Consider the following 26,170-nt stretch of genomic DNA (forward strand, 5'->3'; position numbering starts at 1 on the left):
TCACTACTAAAGCTTTATTAAAAAAGTTATTTGAAATTAGTTCTGATTTAAGGAACAGAAAAAATTCAGACCCTTTTAAAAATGTTTAATATTTGACAAACCATGTTCAATGTATACCTTAGTTGTGGCTTATGACTTGTAATTTATTTTTGCACATGGTATATAAAACTTCTGTGAATTCATCACCAGTGAAGAAGAGGTACATCACTGCACATTTAAGTGCAGTGGCTGGTGATGCTGCTTTGTTTTAGAGATCCTGATGCTTACTCCACAGGAAAAAAAATCTGTGTTTTGTCAGCACTGGATTTGTAAAGATCTCTTTTTGTTGGATTGTGGAAAGTCAACTTTTATATAGCTTAGTTTATCTTCTTTGGTTTGTAATGCTATGAAAGTCATAGCATAAAGTGGGGGGCACACATACATTTGTCTATTCTTTTTTCAGGAGTTTATATTCAGGTACACAGTGCTGTTGTTGTCTCAGTCACACCTTTGCTCCTTTCGGGCTTACTATGCAAATAATTGTAAGAATGGGGCTTATAGCTGATGTGAAGTGTATTCTTCCATGTTAATTGTTGAAAAGAATTCAGGATGAGCAACATAAAATCCAACATAATTCTGAATGAGAGTACCTACAAGAGGATTTAGTGGTTTAAGTATTTTATTAGATTAATTTGGATTTCTGTGTGTACTTAGGTAATTGAGCTTTCTGACATGCTATGAAATAATTTCCTGCCAATTTGACTACTGTGGAACTTTGTAACTTGAAGATGTTTTACTTCTTATTTCTTCTGGCTCTTAATCACACCACCAAGTAAATTTTGATACTGTTGTTACTTCTCAACTCACTCCCATGTGATACTTTTTAGCCACTGTATTTTAGGTGGCCAGAGATTTTAATAAGCTCCAACAATTTTGTTTCCTTCAAAGCTTGTCTTAATGCTGCAAGTTTTTCTGAACTTGTGTTACTTTATCAAAATGCCCTAAGTTTGCCACTTCAACAATTCAGCTGGGGTGTAAATGCTTTGACTGTGCTAAAAAGTTGCTTTTTTACAATTTCTCTCTCTTCAGATGCTGTTAGCTAACGGGTAGCACCTAGGCTTGTTGTTGAACAGATATGCTCCTCGATTTTTGGTGGTTGTTCTCAGTTGGTGTTGACATGGCACAAAAGCTGATGAGACAGGAAAAATGAAGTCTTTTTTTGTGCTTTTTGTGCTTTTGTGCTTTTGTATGCCTGTGCCCAAGGTAATGATTGGTAGGTTTCTAGAGGTTCAGCCAATTGTTTGGCTGTGATTCAAGGACTTCAAGCTATGTGTTTTGGAAATACATTTCTATAGCAGGCACGTGCTAAAAACAATCTCTTTCCCAGTGCTGGTGCAGGGAAAGAAAACAAGCCACAGTGGCTTATTCTACATGATCTATTTACATGTAAGTTCTACCCTGCTGGTTCATATACAGGACTGTTCACAGAGGGGTCTTTTGCTTTTTTTTTTTTTAAAAAAAATCAACACATTTTCCCAAAGAATAGGGCTGTTTTGTTTATTTGTGCTCTGTAAGCTTATGAGGGAACCAATACACACACTCTATTTCCTGACAGCCAGGGCAAGTTGTCCCCAAAGAAGCAAACAGCTGAGCTAAAGACTGTAGCTGACATGGGAGAGTCGCTGATGTGACAGCACCATGGCTGTTAATGACAGGTTTACTGCTATTCTTGCTGCCCTGAAGGATTTTTTGCTGAAGGTAGGAATACAGTGCAGGCAGTGAGAATTAGAGGGCTGCTGGTTCAGATTGCTAGCTTTGCTTGTAATACTGCTTGGCATAGCTTGTAAGGAGGTCTTTTGTATAACCTGAAGTTTGTCTCTGTCAGCTCGGCTGCAACTCCCTTGTCTCTGGCTGCAGTTCTTTATTTGGTATATGAAGAATGGAGATTTGAAATACAGGGAGCGGGGGGAGGGAGGGATGTGGGGCCTGGGGCAGGTGGAGAGAACTTCACTGTGCCAGCAACAAGGAATTATTATCCGGGTTTAATAATCTGAAACATTAGAGAAATGGTCACTGCATCGGGCTCCAGAGAAAGGAAAAAAGGGTTGTCTTGAGACATTTTTGAGCTATCAGACATATATTCAAAATGCCTTTAAAACATTGACTCTAATGCTCATTTTCTCCAGACTTTAAAATGTGGCTGTGGATGGGGGGTGGATAGGGGAGGTGGTTTGACTTGCAGCAGCAAAGGTTTATCTGTGAGCAGCACTTTTTTTTGGTGAGCTATAATTTTCAAAAACTAATCCTTGAGGGGCTGCCAGTGGAGAATTTGTTCAAAAACCTTTGAGCAAAAGCTTTAAATGAATTGCAAAAAGAAGGAAGCCTTTTGATGTTTAAAGAAGTTTGTCAACATGCTCTCAATGTGTCAGGATGTGTGTCTCTATCTCCTCACCCTGCCTCTTGTTGAATGTCCTGTTGCTTGATCTTGTGAAATAAAGCTGGGCTGTGCCTAGGACTGGGAATAAATGTGGTTCTCCTTCTGGGATAAAAGACATTTGTTTTTGTAAAAAGGTAGGTTCACATAAGAACACAGAAAAAAACCTAAAGATAAATTAAAAAAAAGTCCTATGATAGCAGCTTTTTTTGAATGAAAAGTGGTTAAAGGAATAACCAAGAACAAACTCTTTTTGTTGAGCCTGGTGAGAAGTGCCAAAAGGAAGCTGGAGATGAAGAGAGGAATATGAATAAAACTTATTTTATGTTACATTTCTGTCAAATTTAACCACCTATGACACTGAATGCAGCTTGTCAGTTTGAATGTTGTAACAGACTAAACAGCAAAGCTACATTAGGGAGAGACAATATTCTAAAATGGCATTTGCAAGAACAGTCCCTTAAGCCCCCAAGTTTTACACACATCCAAGCACACAGCTATCCAAGCGTGTCACTGTTGGCTGCTTGTTCATGAGCAACCAAGAAGTTGCTTTTCATGTTCTTTTTTTCCCCTGTTCTGCTGGTGGTGTCACCTGAGAAAGCCTCTAGTCCTACAATGAGGCCTCTTCTCTGGACAGGCTTTGGTACAAGTGCTTCCATTAAACTGAGCCAGAGCCTTTGATCTCCCAGGCAGGACCCAGGTCCTGCTACTTTTGTAGAGGCAGCCCCTACTCATATTAGTCCTTGGGCTCCTCTGAGCTGTGGCATCCAAGTTTGCCATACACTGGTGTTTATTCCCTAGTTCTCCTTCTTTTTCCCTATAAAACTGCTGGTTACTTCTGTAACCTGAAGGAGACTGCTGAGACACTCACCTACATGTTCTGCTTTGCACATAAGTCCTATTTTGTTGGTGTAGACCACTCCCTTAGCCCTCTTCTCATCTCCTGCAGCTTCTCAAAGTGGCCATGAGGCACATGTTCAAGGGCTATTAAGGACTGAAAAACTATTGTTACCAGAATATGAACATCTATTTATAAAATAATTAAAGACAGTTGGATGCCCAAAACATTTGAATTTCCATTGGAAATATTCAGTCTTGTTAACTGAATGTAATATTTTGCCAAATTTCTTTTAAGTGACATAATGATAAAAGAACTCAACCTGTTTTCAGATGGCTGCATATTAATAGCTTTGAGCAGGTGCTCTGGATATCAAGGGAGTCTGTGAAATTTCAGAATGCCCCCTCCTCCCATTGAAAGCTTATTTCTAAAAAGTGCACATGTCTTTAGTCTGGTGTAGCAAATGTGTGAGACTATGATCTGTTTGTACTTCTGCTGTTTTGAGATTGGTATTTTTGTAAGGATTCATCTTGCATCTGTCTCAAGTGGAAATTCCACAAAAGCTTAGTCAAAGGACATCTGAAACATACCATTTCAGGGTCCCTAAAGTGCAAAAACAGTTAGCATAAAGCTTCCAGGAAGAAAAACACCAAACAACAAGAAAAAGCCCTAAACTCTCTGAAATGTCTTTTGTCACCTGACCTGCAATTGCTCCAAAAAGCTGGCACAGAAAACTACAAAACTGCATTTCATCTGCAGTTACAGACTGATAGATATTCTTTGTGGCTGACAGTAGGCAGTGAGGCATAATTCTTTTTTTTTTTTTTTCCTATGGCTGTTTAGCACAGTAAGTAAATTTAGGTCAAACTCTCAATCATTTGATCATATGCCTGGAGATGTAATACATTTTGTCTAACAGCCAGGGGAAACAGTCATTTAACCAAGTAACTGTTTTGTTTCTTTAAGTGACTAATTTGATAGACAAGGCCCAGTTCACAGGAAAACAATAGATTCTACAATGAGATGTTCTTAGCCTGACCTTTCTGCCCAGCTGGATTCCGGTGGGGTCTGTTAGCATGGAGATGTTTGCCAGCTTGAGGGAAGGTTTTCAGCATCATATCTGTAATAACAGTTACATCACGCAGTGCATTGCATCATGTGTCTACTACAAATAATTTGCCTCTCCTCTGCCACAAGGTTTATGAAGTAAAGTACAAAGGAAGAGCATTTAGTTTAAAGAAAAGCAAACACTTTGCTTTACCTTTAGTTTCAGAAGAGCAGGGGCTTGTGTATTTTTCACCCTTCTTGATCCTGAAGACCGAATTCAGCACTTTATTGCACTGCTAAAACAGCAGGTGGATTTAAAATGAAGGGACAGCTGTACGGATGAGCTGCTGTATAAGCAGATTATAAAATATTCAGTTTGTAGAGGTAGAACTTATCTACCCTCAGTAAGGAACTCTCTGCTGGTTGTTTTTTGACAAGTTCAGCCATCATCTCTTGAAGATAAATGTTGGCATTGCCATTGTAGCTCTGATTAATTCCACATTGGCCTCTTTATCATAATGGTTTCGTATCTTTGAAAAGGTTTAGTTTATAATGGAAATATATTTTGCTGGTCTACTTTAATCATTATAAACCACCTATACTTGTAGTTTAGCACTGTCAGCTGAGCATTTCTAATTATTCAGTACATCATGTTCTTCTCCAGTGACACAATTCCTTTCCATTTGGTGATGACCCAGGAGAGAGAATCTGCATTTACACCTAAACCGAAAGCCACTAGAATTATTGCTAAATTGGATACTTTTATGTTCAGATTTAACTGATAAAAGACTTTCCACTGCAATTTTTAATTTAAATGTGGAAAATAAGGCTGCACAGCTAGCTTTGGAAATTGCTGTAGACATTTGTTCAGGCAGAACAAGTGTTCTTGCTGTTGTAGTACCACGCCTTTTATACCACACTCTCAGTGATGTGCCACCTTGAGGAAAGATCTTTATTGTAGCTTCATCTCGGATGAATGTTTGTGGCAATTACCTTTTATTCTATTCTTTCTTTATAGCATAGTATGTGCAGGATTTTGTCAAGTACATGCCAGCAAATAAGCATATTTAAAATGATTAGTCCCAAGGACTGGAAAAATTTATTGTGCACAATTCAGCTTCCAAATATCTTTGCTTTCAAACTCGAAATTTATTTCACTGTTAATCATATTCCTTTCCTTCACTGTGCATTCACTTCACACAGGTTCTTAATGCTGTTGCTTTAAAAAAAACTATTTTATGCTTCTTTTTTTTTGTAATTCATGAAGGTGTCATGATTCTATGTGTTAATTTGCCAGTGGTTCCAAGTTGTGTGTTAGACTGCCTGTTTTATCTTCCTGCCTGGTAAAATCCAAGAAGTTGAGCAAATGGGATGTGCTGTACAAGTGACTGCTGGGCAAGTGCAATTTGTATGTGCTATGCATCTCTGAAAATAAATGAACTTTTTTATTTTAAGCACCAAAATGGACTTTCTTTTTCCTTTTTTCTTTTTCTTTTTCTTTTTCTTTTTCTTTTTCTTTTCTTCTCCACTTTGGGAATAGTTTTACACACACTGGCTTCTCTGGAGGGTCTTCTCTCTCAGTTTTCCTATTATTAACATCCAAATCACTGTTCTTGGAAGTGAGAATGGAGCCAATTTTATGATCTCTCACCAGGGTCCTCTTAGTTTTCTCACAGCTAGGGAGAACAAATGGGCCTTTTAGTGTGCCCTAAAAGTCAATAAACTAGAACTAGTTTGTAGGGGGTGGGGGACAAGTCCCCAAACTGGGGGGGTGACAGCAGAGAGGGCACATCTGCCTCTTAGTTGCATTCCTGCCCTAGTGCTCAGCTGCTCATGGTTTGGTACAATGAAGTTGTTGTTTGGTTTGGTTTTTGTAGACACGTGCTTTTCCCAAGTACTTTTAAGGCAAATTTTCTAAATACTTTAATAATTTAATTGGACAAAATAAGTGTCTTAAATGCCATGGCCAGAAGAGGCTGAAAAAAGGATCAAAAATGTGTTTGAGAAGAAATGGGATGCTGATGCTACCTCACTTTGTAGGTGGATTTTGAATTGGGCCTATAGTAATCCACCTGCAAGGGAGAGCTGCAGGATGTAACCTCTGCCAGTCCAATGGCACAGAAAAATGCTGATTAGGTTGTACCTGTTACCATGTTTCTGTTTTGGGACAGAAATCCATTGGCCCCATTTCTATCTTGTAGATGCAAGTTTAAAATTCAATACAAACCCACAATTTTTCCCCGTTTTGTAATTTATTAAGTTTCTGCATACATGCAGAAGTTTCTGCATGCAAAGTTGCGAGGGTTAAAGAGAAAAGGAAATGTACAAAAATTTATTGCATGGATGTTACTGGAAGAAAAGAGAAAAGGGAATTGTTCTGATTTTTGAGTGTGAAAGTAAGGCAATATTACTATATCCTTAAAGGAAGTGAAAGAGAGAGAGAGAAAGGCAGTAAAGTAGCTTACCAATAAAGACCACGTCTAAAGCAAATGTGTTTACTCTTAACAGCTGAGATTGATTAGGCAAGAGTAAATTACTTTGTTGCTTTACAAGCAAACAATGATAAGAACATACATCTGCTTCAAAATGGCACGATTACAGTTCTGGTGTGAGACAGATTTCCTCTCAGCTCTGGGAGTTATCAGATCAGGCCTTGAGGATGCTGCTGAGAGCACGAGAACACGTCAGGGCAGGACAGGCTTGTCTTAGGCAAATGTCAGATGACTTTGTGAAACAAGGCTGCTCCATTTTGTGTCTGGCCAATGGTACCACAAGGGTTCTGCCAAATTTCTGGGGTGAATAGTTTTGAAGTGAAGTGTGTTGGCTTTTGTCTTCCTTTTGAAAGAGAATTTCCTTCTATGCTTGCTTTCTAATAATATCAGAAGTGATAAGTTTTCAGGCTTTGGGGGTTTAAGAACTCTTTCATTTCCTTTAAGTGTGAGTAACGGAGATGTTACACCAGTACCACATACACAAAAGGTATTTGCATCATATTATGTTAACATAAAGTTTAAGATGTCGCTTGAGAACAAAGACAAAAGCCCTTGGTTGCAACACCCATTTTTATATTGAAGTACATCTACATTGAGATAGCCTTTTACTTCTACACAGGGTCTATATTTTCTCCAGAAAATTCTTTAGAAATTACAAGTTCTCAAGTACTGGGGTCTGCATTTGCAGAAAGAAAGGATTTCCATAGAGGAAAACCCATTTCCACCAGCAGCAGTAATGTGTTTTCAGGTTTTGCCTACCTGTGATAGATGAACCACCTACTGTGAAATCCCAAGGGAGGCAGGCTGTTGCTGTGGGGCATTTAAGGACAGGGTTCACTGTACTCATTTGTTCAGGACTGACTATCTGGTTTGTTTAGTGATAAGACTAAGACTCTCTGTAGACTAGAAACTGTCTCTACTAGTGAATAAACAAAGGAAACCCATTTCTGGCAGTCAAGACAGAGCCATAATGTTCCAGATGGCTCACAAGATTTGAAATAACTCTAATATTAAATAGATACAGTGTTTCAGAAACTACAAGTGCCTTGTAGGGCTTTTTATTCCCTTATCTCTCTTCTAATTTATTTAATTTTTTATTTCAGAATTATTTTACATTGCTAGGGGAAAAAATGGTAAAAATATGTGGGATTTGGCACCCAAAGTTTAGGAGGCTGCGGAATAAACCGGACTTTGTGGTAGTCTCATCACCATAAGAAACTACCCAGTTCTGATGTTTGTAAATGATACAGGCTTGTCTTTGTGCATGTGTGCTTCTCCTACAGTCCCATACCTTTTTCTGTGTGGTGTTCTAAACAATTTTTCAGAAGGAGCTTAGTAGAAATGCAGCATCTTAAGAGAAAAGCTGCATTTTGCCAGATAGAGTCTTCCTAAGTATCAACTGCACATGTGAATTTTCCCTTTAGTAGTTATTCAACAAGAAAGACAAACAATTAGGAACATGATGCAGATGACTGGGCAAGTTACAGTAACAGCAGTAAAGTCCCAAGCAGTACTGAAAGCAATGTATTTGCAATGAAAAGTACAGATCCCAAATTAAGAGTGGGTAAGCAAATGGGAAAGGTGCAGGAGGGCCAAAAGGTTAATTTGATTGGTTCTTTAATTTTCCTTCAGATTCCTGGGACTTGCTTAGGTCAGTGGAGAAGATGAGCTGTTGGGAAAATGTGCTAGAACTATGGTCAATCTCTCCTTGGCTTGCAACAGAACTTTGAAAATACTGGTTTGAATCTAATTGTAGCTAGAAGTAGATCCTATCAAAAATTAACTTACCAAATTAGTCTAAATTTTGGACACAATAATTAGGCAAGGCTCACTTAGCATATTTTGGCCTGTAGTGTGCTGGTAATGTAAATTACATTAGACCCCCATATGATGATGAGATGGGGATACCAGGCCACAGCAAGTTCTAGCTGACTGCATGAATACCATGATTTATTGACATGAAAAGTAGGAATAACTGCAGCTTAGTGAACAGCGGTTAAAAAACTCCCTGTGGGACCAACATCAGTTGGAACTGACCTCGGGTGTAGTTACAGTATCTCAAGGACTCTGGAATTTATGTGAGTTTTTCAGCTTTATTAAGAGAATGATATTTGTGTGTGCATGTGTGTGTGTTCTTATTAGCTGCTGAATTGCAACTCTCTGTTTTCATTTTCCAGAGGCTCCTAAATCCACAAGAAGATCGGTAGTGCTTTGCAATTAAAGGTTTTCTCAGGTGTGCCATGCACAAGAGCTATAGCCAATAATGTAGTTTTGGGAAGATTTGTACTTGGCAGATAAATTCTGTGGGGATGGTCCTTCTTTGCTCTTTTTCCAGAACCCTGTGCCCTTGGAAATCTTTGGAGCATTTCTATATGCGTATGTGGTGTGACTATGTAGGTCAAACATTGCACGTGACACTTCCTTGTTCAACACAAAACTGAGGATGCACCTTAGACTTCATAGTCCTTAGGATTTACAGTAATTGATTTTAATTGTTTTATAATGAAACTTCAAGATTTTTTTTTTCCCACAAAAGGTGAAATAATCTTAATTTGTGTCTAAAATATGTATAGCACAGGCAATGATTTTACAGGTTTACTTACACTGCCTAATACATTCTTTTCAACCCTGACTTCAAGAACAAAGTGAAAACCTAACTTGTTCCACCTACCTCTCTCAAACAATTGCAGGCATTTTTTTTATTCTGAAAGCATGGGAATTCCAAGAAATGGATACCCTATTTATCCAGTGACTGGAAAAGGGGAGTGTAATCCCTAATTTTAGGCTTTAGCTATTTTCAATAGAAACCATAATTTTTACACCAGATTCTGTGTCTGTTTAATCCTTAGTCTATGAGATTAAACAAGCATTTAGACACCTGTGGTGATGGAGGGGAGGAAGTTTCCTGGCTAGGCAATGGGTGTAGTTCATTTAGTGGCAGATAAAAATGCCTGTAAATGCCAAATACTGGGTTCTCCAGATCTAAGTACAAGAAAATAATTACCTGTTTTTAAGTAAAAACAGAAGAGAGAAAATACCTGGCCAAGGTTTAGAACAGCAATGGGAAGACTAAAACTGTATCTATAATAGCAGCTGGATTTTAAATATGAGTATGGTTTTAAAGTGAAGCCCTTGATTTTCCCAATTTACTGCATGTGTATTCAGTTCTCAAAGGGATCTAGAAGCAACTAGATTCCTCTAGTTCAGGTCCAAATATGCTTCAGTGTTGGAGTTTGTTAGGCTCTATCCTTTAGTTTGAGGTTTGCCACTGTGAGGTTATCTTGGAAGACTGAATACAGAAGGGTCAAGATGAGGATCTCAAATGCTGATGGCTCTCACAGCATCCTGAAGAAATCCTCTTCATTCATCTGTACCTATTTGGAATTGAAATCTCTTTCAATCTTTCTGTAATTGCTCGTCTTTCTCTTTCTGCCTTCCCTTGCTGAATTCCTACTTCTCTTTTTTTTCCACTTTGTATAATGCCTTCTCTACTTTGTTCATTCTGCCAAGTCTATAGATGCCTGTTTTACCTCATGAAATTCAGAAACCTGCAGCTTTGGGGTCCCCAAAGATCTGACAGTCTGCACTGTGAAAGAATTGGATTTTAGTGCCGTCAGATATATCTGCTGTTAGCCTGGAAGTCATTTATCTCATAATGGCTGTTTAAAGAGGACACTGGCAGGCAATGAGGAATTCAACCAACTAAAAAATGAAGGTAGAGCCATCGAAGGGCTCAAGAACAACATCTGACAGAGGCACCATATAGAAGAGTCCAGAGAGTGGCTATTCTGGAGTTTGCTCCAGGATCCCAGTTCCACATAGAAGGCTTCTGCAATGACAGACCAAGAAATACCTCCTTCCATGTTTCCAGGCAGTCCTGGAGTCAGTGACCCTTTGTGCCAGTGCCCTGGATCCCAGCCCCACAAAGTGAGCTGCTTTATGTTGCTCTAAGAACAGCAGGAAGTCAGTGCCTGACCTTTCTGGGAGGCTTACAGCTTCAGGCTCAGAGCCATGAAATAGCTGTGCACTGCTGGTCTGATACATTTAAAACACCTTCAGAGCCATCAGCTCTGGAGCTGTGGAAAAATTCCAGCTATCTCAGCAACAGCTATCTCAGAAATTCCTTCTCCTGTCCTTACTCTGAGTGAGTACCTAGCTCAATCCGAGTGTTGGGGAGCTGTGCTTAATGCACACTGCAAAAGCACAGCTCTGGGAGGTTCTTGTGCTGAGAGCCCCTTTCTCACACCCACTGCCAGGGATTAGCCTGCTCACAGGGCAGGAACTTTGTGGAGCTTGTCCTTGGCCCACAAACTCAAGATTAAGCACCAGTTTTTTGACATACAAAGTAGTTATTGCCTAAGGTGCTGGTGGATTGCAGTAACCCTTCTCTCCTCTGCATGTCTCAACATCAGGAGTTGCTGTGTCACCCATCCTGTGTCAGCCCCTGGTGGGGAGCCACAAGGATGTGATGATCTGTAATTGTGACAGTCCTGTAGAAATGCTGTGCAGGACAGAGTCATCCCCCTTGTTTTAGGAGGCTGGGAGCTCAGTTGGTTCCTAATTTCAGCAAAGAGCTGGCCGACAGTATAAATTTTAAGTCTCTTGGGATGGGAGAGAGAGAAAGGGCTTTTGGCTGCTGTGTGCTGTCAGGCCATTACTCCAAACAAGGTTTTAGGTTCATGCAGTTGCACAGCATTACCAGTTTGGGATGCAGATGTAGGCAGACTTGTGCATGAGAAGGAGTGCCAGAGTTGGCAGCCCACATCATTCTTTGGATCTCTCTTGTCTTCAGGGATTGAGCAGGTTCCCAGCAAAGAGGCTGCTGCTGTGCTGACATCACATAAATTATTCTTGGGAAATAGGAGATCTTTTACCTCCTTCCTTTATGGCACAGGCTACAAAGTCTGTGTGTGTCTGTGTCTGTGTCTGTGTCTGTGTGTGTGTGTGTGTGTGTGTGTGTGTGTGTGTGTGTGTGTGTGTGTGTGTTTAGGGGCTGGTGTTAAACAGAAGTTCATGTCTCAGTAAAAGGGGTAAAGAGAAGGGATTTTTGCTGGAAGAGTATTATTCTTCCTACCCAAGACGGCTGCTGCATGGTTCCCTGTTACTGATTTTCCCTCTGCTGTGCTAAAGCTGCTGCTTAAACAGCTCTTGTCAAGCTTTCCTTCACCTCTCCTTTCTTGTAGCTTGCTGAGAAAAGGTTATGGCTTTACGGCTGTTGGGGGTTGACTTCAGCCAGCAGCTGAGCACCCACATAGCAGCGCACTTGGTTCCTCCCTTAGTAGGATGAGGGAGAGATTAGGAAGACCAAAAGCAAAAAAAAAAATCAAAAAAATCATGGAACAAGATAAAGACAGTTCCGTAAGTTAACTCCATCCCAGACAGACCCAGTACAAGAGTCCAGTTTGAGGGGGTCTGTAGCACATCCTGTGGTACACAGGACACATGGACACCCATATGCTGCAAATAATCCTCTCTTCCTTGTGTCTCACTGTATTCATAAGTGAGGTTAATGTGGTGCTGAAGTAAGAAGTGAGAAGACAGAGGATACTTGGAGAGACCCTTAGTTTAGGTTGTGAAGCCCTGAAGAACACAAAGCTTTGAGCAGTTTTGTGAAGATGCTTTGGCCTCAGGCCAGGCTGTGATCCAGTGTGACCTTCCTAAACCAAGTATGAAGGAGATGTGACGTGTTTCAGCACCAACCTTGCAGAGCTGCTGAACAGCTCACTTTAGGCTGAGAAATGATGAGAAATAACTTAAAAGCCAAGGTGCTGGCCCTCAGTCTTTTGAGCCATTTAATCTTCTTCCTCTAACTTTTTTTTTTTTTCCCAAAGAGCATCACCCTGTTTCTGCAGCTAAATACTCAGAAATAGATCTCTTATGACTTGTGAAAATTGCTCCAGTTTTAATTGAAAATCTCCATCCTGCATCATGACTGTTCTCTTAATGAGGCAGCTGCACAGATGTTGGGATCCCATTTATACTGACAGACTTTACTGAAGGGTGGGGGGCACTCAGTTTCCATTCTCAGGTTTGGTGTGGAAAATGTTGCTGTAGTGTATTACATTCATCCTGAATTCCCTGAATCAGTACTGGCCATCAGCTGTGCTTCTCAAGGTTGTGATCATGTCAGTGTTTTTAAGGTAACAGGATTTGACCAGGGTCACTGTTTGCATGGAAAATGCCCTTGGAAAACCAGAAAGTGCTGAAGGAAGGTGGTCTGAATTGCTAGACAGTGGTTTCTCCTTGCCACTCAGTACTGCATCCATGGCGTAGCTGGGAGGAGATTTCCAAGCTCGTATCTTTTAAATGTCAGACTTTTTAAAACTAGACGTGGTAATGCGATACCATGGTGACATTTACCACCAGCAAGGAGTGTTAGTCTGGGCATTCCAGCCTTCTCCAGCAGGCAAGAGGTGAACTTTGAAAACTTGCCTCTTTAGGAGGTGCCAGTGACAGCACACATGCTGACACTCCCGTTGTAGCACTGATCTGTACTAGGATAACACGAGCAAGCAGTAGCTTTTATAGCTATCGTTTGTTCTGTAGTCACATTAGAAAATTTAAACCACAAATCCAGAGCTGACAAAATATTTAAAGTTAGAAACAATGCCAGTAAATCCAACTATCTTTCCATGTGGCACTGTAGTTTCTTAGACAGCTCTGTGGGAGTGTGTCTGTCTCGCCCTGCTGAGTTTGGAGGTGTGTGTGGGACAGAGAGAGGATGTTTGCAGTTGAAAGGGAAAAAAGGGGTAGGACTGTCTGTGTTTTCAGCCTTCAGAAAAAACTGCTGGCATGGCAGCACTGTGCAGAGAAATCGAGGTAGAACTAGTAACTCTCCAAAACCTGAAGGAAGGAAGGACATCTCCATGGGCTATAAACTGAGCTATATGGAGAGATGTTAACTAAGAGAAACTAAACCTGTTTTAAAGAGAACTGACTTCCAAGAAAACCAAATTAATTTGAGCCACATGGAAGTCATCAGAGTTCCTGGATATAATGGAATAGCAAGACTGTTTTGTATTCCTCCTGTGTCTAAATATCAAGGATCAGTTATTTACTGCATCTGTGACTTTGATTTTTGCACACACTCGCTGAACCTTGACATGCAGGATTTTGCACACCTAATATGCCTTTTTTTAAGCTCCAGGAAGCACAGCAGAAGTGGACAAGCTCCATACCAAGTAATACAACCTCTAAGCTCCATACCAAAGCTTCACATGGCTCTTTGGCCAGTGTGTAAACATCCATAGTAATTGATTCCCCTTAACACACCCAGTTATTTAAACTGATTGATATTGATTGGTATAAAAGTAAATTGGTATCAGATTCATAGGTATTGATACTTATCAGTTGGTATTAATGAATACTGATGACTTCCATAACAGTGAGTATCTCTAACAAAAGGTAGGTCTCTATCATAGGTATTGATGGGTATCAATACTTACCTAAATCACTGTATCAATACCTATCAGTAGGTATACAAATTATAAATATTGACTACTCTTGCTTTTGAAAGGTATCAATATCAATAGATATAGATGCCTACTGATATCAAAATCAGCTTCAAAATCAATAGGTATAGATGACTATTGAAATGAGTAGCTCTTGAAATTGATAGATTTTCATGCCTATCAATATCTGTTGGTGCCTACTGGTTTCCAAATCACTATAGAAATTGATAGGTATTAAATCCTGTCTTTTGATACCCATTGATATCAGTAAGTATTGATACCTAATGATATAAAAATCAATATTGAAATTGATAGCTATGGGTGCCTACCAATACTGAGATTAGTTTAGACAGACATTGATATTAGAGGTATTGATTCCTTTCAATAGGCACCTTAATCTTTTATTGCCTATTGGTATCAAAATTCATATTGAAATAGGTTTTGATGCATTCTAAAATTGAAATTTGGTTTCAAAATTAGGAAGTACTGATAACTTTACTTATCAATGCATTAAGATATTGTTGAAATTGGCATTAAAAATAAAAGAATTGGTGTCTATTGATATCAAAAGGTAATGATGTGTGTAAATATCAACACCTGTCAATATCACAATTTTGAAATTAATGGGCATTAATGGGTAGTGATGCTGTTGGATATTGACATCAAAAAGTAGCAATGCCTATTGGTATCAAAATAAGTACCAAAATTTACAGTATTAATATCTTTATTATGCCTAGGTCCATAAGCCTGGGTTCAGTTTAGACAGATGAGGTGGCGGTGGCTCAGTATGTCAGAATTCCTGTTTAATTACACTGATTTGTTATATCCCTTAAGTTTAGTGAAAATACATGTTGAATGGTCAGACTTACTGGAGGATGTAATGTTGAATATGTAGATGTAATGTATATATATGAATATATACATATGAATATGTATATATATCTACATATATGAATATGTAGATGTAATGATGAATGAATTGCAACTTGGAGAACTTCTTGATGCTTTTTTTTTTTTTCAGGTGCACTCCTGAAATGAAAAGCAGAATCTGTTTCTCATTCTTCTTGAGACAATCTAGACCCATATACGGATATGAAGGTCACTTAGTCCTCAGTGTCTTTTCTTTTGTATTTAAAAATATCTGTGTCCTACTGCTACAGAGAACATCTTTTCTTTCAAGGAAAAAAAATGTTTGAGAAATGCAACTTTTTATTCCAACTTTACTTTTTCTAACACTGTTCCATTTGAATTTCTTTAAAGTGCTTTAATTTTAAATGGACATTTTAGCTTTTTTTCACTTTCTAAATGGTTACTCCACAATTACCAGGCTTTGTAATATTCCTGAAAAGCTAGTAGGTTATTAAATCAAGGAGAGCTTTTAAGGCTAGAACCCTCATGGAAAACATGCTGTTTCTCTATCCCTTTCTTCCCTAGTGTTTTTCCATGGTTTCCTTAAATGGCTTCTCCCTCAAGTATTTCTGCTGATCATCACAGGGTGCATATATGTTAATGTACTAGTTCTGAGAGGGGATGTTCTGTGACAGGAATCTCTTCATCATCCTTCCCTGCCTTTTGTTGGCTTATGCTGTGAAACTGTCTTGGAAAGCACAAACTGAGTTCCTCTTAGATTAAACTAAAACAAAAGGCAGGGTACAGTACCATATATTCATAATGCTTTAACTGCTAATGGTCATTCAGTGCAGGGCAGAGCCAGTAAAAAGCATTTCTCCTTCCCTCCAATAACACCTGTAAGGATGAGGTTTTAATTTACAGCTGCACCTGTTTGGCTATTCAGGCTTGCTCTGAGTGTGCTGCACAACTTGCTAATGAAAATATAGCCTAAATTATTCTGTATTCTCATCCACCTAAAAGAAAAATAATAAAAATGTGGTGTGAGTCCTAAAAATAGACTTAAATATTTGCATTTTGGTGCTGTTTTCAACAGAATAACATTTCCTACTGAAAAATAAAGGTCATCAGTACAGCAGTTTGGTGTCTTAGTCTTTAAAGCATCTGTTTAATCCTGGTGTTTTCAGATGTATGTGACAGAATTTTAGTACGAAATTTTGTTGATGGTTACCAGAGTGAAATAGAATTCAGTTCTTTCACAGATAATCTTTGGTGAATTAAAAGAGATGTAGATCTTATTTTCACCACTAAAATAACCTCAAGGGACACTTATCTGCATAGAAGGAACACATTTATGAAGTGCAGGAGAACTATCTCCTAATGCTGATGACTTCAATTAAATTGTATTTGCAGACCTGAATTTTGCTCACTGGCATCATAGAACTCCAGAGAGTTTTTCCAGAGAAAATCCTTTCTGTTTATTTGGCCTGTTTATTTATGCATGGTAGTTTTTTTCTTCTAAACAACAAGAATATGGATAGCATGACACTGCCAGAGCTCAAACCATGGCAGGGATGCTTTCAAAAAACATACCATTGTGGTTTTCCTCTGAATGTTTGTTACTAACCAAAAAACCAAAATTGATTGCTGCTGCTTTTTGTCTGCTTCTTTTTTGGCTTTTAGAAGGAGTTTGTACTAAAGCATAAACAAACATCAGTATTTACTGATAAAATAGCAAACTTGATTTACTTTGTGAATTCTCTGTAATTGTCACCAAGTGTACAATACTTGAGAAAATGCACTCTGAGGAATGGCATCTTTATGATGCAAAGGACAAGGTCACTTCAGCATTACTTCTATGAAGGGTTCCACAAGTCTAATGTGATTTATGGCAGAAGTAGGGGTCAACCCAAAATCCTAACCATTCTGCCAGATAAACAGGTAATGGCTCAGCTGGCAGGCGAAGGAACTTAAAGGCTTTGATGAGTAATACCATGGAAAGCAATCTGGATTTACAGGTCTTTCGCCAGCTGCATTTGGGATGGTGAAAGCAAATGAACTTAGAAGTGAGGAAAAGCTGATGCTTGGTGTGCCTTCTGTTTCAGAAAGCAGCTCTGCATAGAATAGGGATAATTGTGCATTAAAGAGGACTTTAATCTTAGTCTTTTAGACTCTTTAGAACATCAGATTGGTGCGCACATTAATGTATTTAGAATTTAAGAGACTTTTAAAAGCTAAATCTGCAAACTGCTTGTGTTCGCTAATATTGAGATTTACAAGTGATATGTTGCACAGAGTTAAGGATCATTTTGCTTCAGTAACCATGTGCTCCCTGAAAAAAATGAGCTGGAAATTGGAGTGTCCTGAGGCACAGATGTAGAAAACAGCCTATTTTGGGGAAAGTTAGTGTTGGTTGATTTGGAGCAGCAATTGGGCTATGGTAAATTGCATGAAAAAGTGACTGATAGAGAGCTAGTGAGTGCTCTGGACATGTACCAAAGATGCCAAAGAGAGAGAATACTTGCACCTGTTCCATCCAAGCAAGCCTAGACTACCTAGATTGTGATGCTTTTGAGTGGCCAAAAGAGTCCAAGTTCCAGGGCAGTTGCTGGGAAGAACAGCTGCTAGGAATGGAAACAAAATAAAGGATATCCAATAGGATCAGGAGAAGAAGAAATATGTATTAAAATGGGAAAAAAGGCTCAAGACAGGTTTTCCTCAATTCATAGAAGAATTTTGCAGAGGAAACTTTGTATTGACTGCAGCAGAATAACTTTTAAGGGAACATATAGGCTGTTTTGGCAGACAGAGCTAGCCTGTGATTTCTGGTGAAAAGATACTTTGAAAAGTACTGCTTTGACCATGTAGATTATAAATCCTTTGGTGAAATGCTGTTATGCTTTAATTACCTATTCCTAGGAGGGGATGGCTAGGTTTTGGTTTTAAGCTCATGCACTTTCCAGATAAACTTTATAGGCATCTCCTGCTTTGAAGAAAGAAACCAAATTGCAGATTGTTTTCTTAGATGCTTGTTGGAGCGTCGTATCTCTTACAAGCAATTTTCTCCTGAAAATGTTATTGCTATGCTCTGTATCAATGGAATTCTTTAGTTTACTGCCTTTGCTGTTTATTAGAGGACTTTCTGTTCATTCAAGAAAGGTTTACTGTAATTATGACACAGATTTAGACCTTGAAGTAAAACCACTATAAGGGTCTGGAAGATATGGAGTGAAAGAGTTCTTTTAGTTGTGTAGGATTTAAGTTGTCTGATTTATTGTTGATTGATATAGTTGTTGATTTTAAGGTTGATTTGGCCTTTAATTCGAAGTGCAAATGCTGGTATCAATAAGTGTAGAAGGGCTTTGACCTTGTATCATTGGGCACATTTAAGATTTCACAGAGAATATTCTAAAAATTGTGTCTCAAAATTGGGGTAAAAAAAAAAGAAAGATGGGTAGAGGCATTTTATGTCAGCTTTCTTTCAGAACAGCTACTGTAATACTAGAACAGAAGAATTAGTTGTTCCAAAGTCTCACATTTAAAATATCAAATAATAAGCTTGCTTCTGTCTGTCAAATGTGGCAGTCAGCAGTTCCTCCACAGATAAAAAAAGGAAAAAAGATGTTAGGAAATGAGGACATTCTAAACTCTGGATCACACATATTCTGCACAGCCACTAAGGAACACATTGTGGTTTATCATTTATCACGAAATAGCCGTGGAATTGCCCTTGTGTATGTTTCCTTCTGATTTGGGTACATTTTGGGTTGACTTGTTGGTTGTTTTTTTCCTGTATGAGAAGATAGAAAATATGTCCTGTACTCCTCAAATGTCCTGTGCTCTGGTAGTACAGGAAAAAAGAATGCCAATAATATTTTTTTTCAAAACCTAAATAGAGCTCCACAAGTATCAGAAATTATTTTTGTAAGCTAATTTTGAATCACCATGAAAAATCAGTATCTTTTAAAATTAACAAAAAAATGTGTGCATTTTAAATAAATGACTGTGGTGACATTTCACTCATTGCTTCTGTTGTCCGTGTGATACACACAATATGTGCACACAATAGGCACAGCATAGTTCAAGGACTGAACATGTGTTCATTCCTTGTTTATAAAGTTCTTCTCTTGGAGTTATTTTACTAATTTCAATGCAATAGAAGTCTCTTTTGATTTCTGCTGTACTAGTGAGATTCCTGCTTTCATCCTTTTATGATTGTCTTTGCCACTAAAAGAAAATTGTGAGTGCTTCTGAAGGCAAAAGCAGCAAATTGCTGGTGACACAGCCATTGGCTGCCCTGGGAGTACTTGCTGCATCCTTCAGTTTAATTTGCTTAATATATGTAATTAATTAGGCAACTGCAAGATGATAGAAATGTATTTGTGGATTCAGCCTCTGTAAATTAGTGATAAACAATTTGATACTGCAGGACGTTAGTGCTTTCTCTGTGGGACTAATGATGTCTAATGCCTCAGCAGTCATTTGTAGAGCTCATCATGTTTACCTATTAAAATGAAGTCATTACATTTTGCTGCAGAAATCTTAGAACGCTTTTGGTACTACCTGCTGTGAATTTGGCTGTGAATTTCTCATTGTGAATAGCACCTGAATCTAGGTGGGCAGGAAAATCGTGTCCAATAAAATAATTATTTTCCACAAAGGCAAAAAGGGGATCTCCTGAAGGGTGGAGATCATTTAAAATGCTTGGACTGCATAGCTGGAACATGTCTACTTGTCTGCAAAGAGCTTTTAGTGCAGCAGGTGTTGTGCCCACAATGTGTACAGCTGGGCAGTTACACATGCAGCTCCTGAGCATGCCTGCAAAAATGATAGATCTTTTGTCCATGAAAAGCCATAGGAAAAAAAATTTGGAAGCTCAACTGAAAGAATTTTCAAAATTAAGCTCAAGACCAACTCTTCCTAATTTCCTATTCAGCATTCTTGTTTTTCTTCTCTTGTTTTTCCTTGTACAGCACTCTTGTTTTTCTTCCCTCAGACTATTTAGGGGAAAGCGATAATTTAGCTGTGGTCCTGGCACATGGTTATGAATGTCATCTGTACCCAAGAGATAAGTGATGTAGTGCAAAGAAAAAAAAAATTGCAACCTCACTTGTTTGCAAAGGTGGTTTTTTTCCTTGAGGAAATTCTTGTGTTTTTTTGGCACTGTCAAGCAGCATAAGAAACTTAGGATCGTAGTCACAGAATCAGTAGGGTTGGAAAAGACCTTTAAGATCACTGAGTCAAATCATGATAGTAATTAGATGGGATGGATGAGCCTTTTGGAGCCTAGAGTCTTGAGTGTCTTTGTCCGTTGCTTTAACTTGCTCCACCTGCCAAATCTATTAGAAAATGGATTATTTGTTTATTTTTGTGAGCTGTGCCCTAAATATACAGGAGATTTTCCTGTATATGAAATGAAATGATTCCTCAATCGAGAACTGCAAGATGAACATAGTGGAATTATGATTAGAGATTAGAGTACAAAAAAGATAAGATATTTTAACTGTTATCCTATATATGTAGTATGTGAACAAGTGTTATTTTTCACAGGGTTGAAAGTGTCTATTTTTCTGCTGTGAAGTGTGAACAGGGTTAGGATCAGCAAACACCTTTTTAAGTGGGATTTCATTTGGTGCCTATGTTGGAAATGACATGCAGCTTTTAATCCCTTTGTCACCAATTCCTCTTTGAATTTTCACGTTGACATGGTGGTTTTCAATTAGAGCATGTGCTGTGTGTGATACATCAGTTTATTAAGAAATATTATACAGTTTGAATAGCAATGGCTATATAGAATTATTTGTAATTATAAAACATGGACTTGGGGAAAAGCCTAGCTCCACAAAAGTTAGGGGCATAAAAAAAAAAGATACTTTCAACTCATACTTTTGGTTTCAGTGGTTGTTTACAAACTCTAAGTACATGGAAATAATTTTTAAAATAAATCAAGTATCAGTGTCTTCCTTCCTTAGGTGGGATCCTGCCTTTGAGATACTTGTGAAAAGAAAGCATGTGTGTATGGAGTAGCAAAGGATTTTGCGTGTATGCTGTAGCTTGATTTTCTGGACTGATATATTTTTCATGGCAAAAAATATAGAATTAGGGATATTAGAAGGTCCTTGGCAACTTTAAGGGGATTTAAAACATTTAGCCAGGTGATGCTTGCATTCTGAAGGACAACCAGCTTGGTTGGTCAATGAGGCTCCCTCACTGGGGCCAATATTTTCAATACTTACTCATCCCCTTCAACTGAACTGCTGGGGCTCACACAACCAGTGATCTTGGGCTCCCTTTACTTTGTCCAAGGTGTGGGACATTTTGCTATCCCTGATTTCCTTCACTGAAGTCAAACTCCTGCCAACAAGCGATCTAGGATCTCTAAACCTTGTGTCAGGCACTACTGAGTGCACCATACTCAAAACATTTTATGAAGGAAGGCATGAAGAATTCTTAATTTCTTTAAAAAGAGAGAGACCCCCAAAGAAACCACAGGAGCAGCTCTTGCAGAAGATAAACATGTAAAGAAAAGTAGAGACAAATTGAGGCTCTAGGCTCCACTGTCAACACGCTGGGAGAGGAAAAATCCCTTTGCTCTCTCAGTGGGCCTGTCCAGCCTGTCAGTCAATATGTGCTTTATCACACACATTATCGATCCAAAACACCACACCAGAGTGCCAGTACACTTTGTACTCTGGCATGGGACTGCCTGCTCTGGGGCTGGCACTCTTTCAGGCTTTCCTGAACTTATCTTCTGTAAACTCTGTGTGTTGGGGCCTGAGACTCTATCTTAAGTAGTTGGGCCCTTTCCCAGAAGAGATCTGAAGCAGTGGGCTCACCTTTAGCTTTGGCTGAGGGCAGAGATGCTGCTATGGCTGGATGAATGCTTGAGGATCTGAGTAGGCTGGAGCTGGGGTTTTGGAAGTTCCATAAGGATTTGTGTGCCCACTATAGGATGTTCCTTTATGGCCACCAGATTACAGGCAGTTGGCACATTTACTTTGCCCCAGTTCTTACTCTTCCACATGAAGAAAGTAACCTGCCTCAGATTGTCAGCAACATAAATGTGCAATGGTTTAAAAGCATGTCCTGGATAAAAGACAGAAAAAATCCTTTCTGACTTGTGCAATTTGAGGAGCAAACATGGGTGTTTACCCTGTGCCAAAATCTGCCCACATAAGCAGATCAGACTTTTTTTTTTTTTTCTTAAATGTTGTTCTAGAAGGTCAGAGACTATTTTTTGCTGGGTTGTTTTTTTTGGTTTTTTTTGCTTAGCAAAGCAAAGTTTACAAAAACCAGAGTAATGATCTGATTTACAATTTTTCTTCATTCCTCCTGGTGTGCTTGGTTAAATATAACTGTGGCAGCCTCACCTTTGAGCAAAGATGCTGTAATTTCTAAATTAGCAAGAAATTCCTTTGTCCATTAAAAGAAAAAAGTAACCTCAGAATTACTGGTATAAATGGTGCGAAATTACTCGAGGGCTGTTTGCATCCTGAGCCCTGAAAATTTTCTGTGCAACTGTTTTGAGTTCTGCCTCTGGACATCCTCATGGTCAAAAACTGTGCCACCTCCTGTAACCCTCACTGCTCTTGTGGAGCCTGGAGCAGAAGTTTGGGGTTAGACACATTCAGTGTGCAAATGCAATGTTAGGGATAGCTTCCCTCTCATACTGTGTGTATTTCAAACATCACTGAAGGATTAGTCTGCTGTAACGTGTTAGGGCTGAATCATGAATTTGAGTATCTTTGCTTTGCCAGGGGCAGTTTTTATTTGTATCTCTACAATTATGTTTCAGTATCTTATTTGCAAAAGAGATAATAATTCTCTCCCTGATAAGGTACTGCGGCTTTTGTTATGTTGGGGGATTTTTTACTGGGTGTGGATTTCTGATAAGCTCTTCGCAAAGTGGAAGTGTAGCAGTGGGAACTGAGCTGTTTTGGGTACGTGTTAATGATACAGTCAGCTCAGGCCAGCTTCTGCAAGGTTCTGTGGCCAATGGATACATGGCATACACTCCACTCTTTATCCCAATAGCTCCCCACCTCACTGGGGGGGAGTGAGAGATGGAGGGGGGTTAGATAAGGGCTCAGCTTTCCCCTATTCTGTAAACATTCTTTTGTGCTGAATATTACAAACCTCTTGTTCCAAGTCCTATTTGATACTGTCAAAGCTCTGTACATAAATAGTAGTGAAATCTAAGTCCATGAGATAGCTTTTATGACACTGATGTTGATTAAAACATCCCAAAGTGGTTTTTGTGCTTATTTACCCAGTGGAACTTGTAGAAAAGCTCAGCAATCAATATTGCCACAAGAAAAACATATTTAGTTTAGTTTCTCAATAATTTTTCCTACTTGTTAAACACTGAATAACTTAATTTCTAAAACATACAATTGGTAAAGTAAAACAGCTGAAATAAACAACAGTTGCCTTTTTGACTAAGATTTCCTTTATCTAGTAGTGATCACTTCTTTACACCCTTTTATTTTGTCTACTGCTGAGCTAAATTACTAATAGTTGAAGTAGGTTTCAGGACAACTGCATCTGAAATCAGCGGCCCTCTGACTATTTAAGGACAGAATTTGGTCTTTGTAGAAATCGTGATTGCCACATCCGCTAAGGGGGATTTCAAGCATGGAAACTGAGGAGAGGGGATTACTTATACTTATTGAGGACAAACAGAATACCTCCTATGCACTATAACTTATGGCTAATTGTCTTAGGTTTGCTTTTTGCCATGGAGGGTGTAGGATGTCTTGCCCCTTATGGCAGACCTCAGTTTCATGGACTGCAAACAGCTTTAAATTCAATTAACTAAGAGTCATTGCATTTGGAAGAAGTTGTCCTAGGAGACACCACAAACAGAAGTGACTCTGTGGTGATTCCATCAAGTACCAAAGGGAACCCAAAAGGTCCACATGGGAAGTTATTTCCAGGATTTCTGCTCTTTGTAGACATGTTACCACAAACTGCTTCGAGCAATTGGAACAGCTAATCTTTCTTTTTTGAGTTAATATTTTTCTGATTCCTAAAGATTCAGAGTTGCAAATTTTTTTCTAAGTCATTTTGGCACTAAGTTGTTACTGAAAAAAAATTTGATTTTTTTTTGTACTTCTGTGATAATTGCTACCACTACTCCACTTCTAGCAACCAGTTATCAGGTTGCACTCTGCAATCAGAAAATCTGTAATCAGTTTCTTTAGAACTCTTCCACAAGTCTTGTCACAGCACCTTTCTTTCACTACATGATTTCTGCCTGCACAAACACAATTTAATGCTGAAGTTCATTTAGATTAGCTGTTGTAATGTTGCTTGATGAGCTGCCAGATAGGCACGTGTAGATACTTCAGCTGAGATTTGATCTGTTGCTGCTAAACTCTCACTTGCCTGAGGTTTTCATAATCCTTAGGGCATTACCTCTTAGGGCTGCTAATTACTTCTCTCATCATGTACAAAATTGTGTTATTTCCCTTAAAGGTGATGCATCATCTTCATCCAGCTTAACTTGCAGACCTGCAATTCTGTTTCCAGTTGTTCCATTGAGTTTCTTGTTCTACTGGTTCCTGTCAGCTTCCTCTTTTCAATTACAATAATTTGGAAACATGTGATTCCAGTACCTATACTTTTAGATTTTTGAATGTAGTTAATTTTACCCATTGGGCATACCTGTCCCTGCTTCCTTTTCAGATGAATGCACAGTGTTAGCATTGCATATCCATGTGATGATTGTTCCTGACTTGCAAAAACATTTTAAGATAGCTATGTGCAAAATGTCATGGAGGTATACTTTGTACTGTGTTCTGTGCTGTGGACCAGGCCAAAGGAGAGGATATGGTTTAATCATTAGAAACCTTGGACTGAGAGGCATTACTTCAGGTTTCTATTCTTGGTTTTAATGCTGACTTAACATGTGACTTGTGTGAGTGACATAACCTTTGCATGCCCCTGTCTACCCATAGATAAAATTAGTGTTATAATCTCTACTTCTCAAGTTTTGTCATTAAAAAGAGTACACCGGACTGTGTGTGCAAGCCCAGTCTGAAAGCCTGCTGAATAAAAAATTAATCTCTGAGGATCCATTTTCATCCCTTTCCATCTTCATCCTTCACTGGCACAGCTTTTCCTTCTTGGGGTACTGGCCCATACACCCAGTTAGTGATCTCTCATGACTTCATCTCAATAAGCCAAAGGAACTATAAACCAGAAAGAATGAGGGCTGTGAGCACAGGAGAAATCACATCTCTGGTGTATGGCCTATGAACAAACAAACCACTCTCACAAGCAATCCTGGTAAGCTGTAAACCTCAGCTTCAGAGTCCAAGGCAATCATTTACTACCTGAACTCAGTCTTTCTGACCTGCCTAATCCAGACACACCAAATTTTGGTAGTGGTAGATAATGAGAAGGACAAGAAAGCCAGAGTGACAATTAGTGGGGGGTCCTGTGCATAATTTTGTGAAGTGGTCAGGTCCCATGTGGCCATAAATGATGTATTTGGGTAGGACAAAACTGTGACAACTGTGTTCCTCTATGGCCCATACAGGAGCTGTGCTGGGTAAATTTTATTTCTGCAGGAGTTAAAAATATTGCGCTTATGCAACTTGTCAGTGGTATAGATTTACATATGCATGAGTCAATTTTTTCCCCTTGTGTGATTAGACCAGTTAGAGACAAAATGGACCTCGAAAGGAATTGGCCCAACTGTGCATCCGTCTTATGGCTCTGCTCTATAAAATACCTCTCGCTGGAGATATGAAAGGTCTCTGGAAAATAACACTCTTTAAGTACAATCTAGTGTTGACAGTGCTGATTTGGATCTGTACTGTTCTTCTCCTCAAGTTTCTAATCTTCAAAATAAAAAAGAGAAAATGGAAGTTCCTGAGAGCTGGAGCCAAAAGAGCAAAAGAACAGTTTTGAGTTTTAAGTGATACTCTTGGACTAAATTTAACAGTGAAGAGAAATTCATCTTTGTTAGCTCCACCTTCATGTGTGAGGACTTCATGAATTAGTGGAAAAGATTTCAACAGTAAAAGGAGTATTATCAAAATAAAAAAGGAAGGGAGGGAGGGAGGGAGGGAGG

At 38.9% G+C, this 26,170-nt stretch overlaps 1 protein-coding gene across 5 annotated transcripts in view; it reads left to right on the top strand.

Moving 5' to 3' along the window:
* Nucleotides 1-26,170, top strand: part of JADE1 (jade family PHD finger 1) — a 114,878-nt gene that overhangs the window by 42,323 nt on the left and 46,385 nt on the right. For 4 of the 5 annotated variants that reach the window (XM_015623808.3, XM_033513936.1, XM_015623807.3 and 1 more), the window contains one exon: nt 15,263-15,339. The exons of the other annotated variant lie outside the window; for it this stretch is intronic. In XM_015623808.3, the coding sequence (XP_015479294.1) occupies nt 15,276-15,339 (64 nt within the window). In that variant the 5' untranslated portion in view covers nt 15,263-15,275. The remainder of the gene's footprint in view (nt 1-15,262; nt 15,340-26,170) is intronic. 5 annotated transcript variants of the gene reach the window in all.

This window comes from Parus major, chromosome 4, assembly GCF_001522545.3.
Source record: "Parus major isolate Abel chromosome 4, Parus_major1.1, whole genome shotgun sequence".
In the NCBI taxonomy this organism is placed as follows: domain Eukaryota; kingdom Metazoa; phylum Chordata; class Aves; order Passeriformes; family Paridae; genus Parus; species Parus major.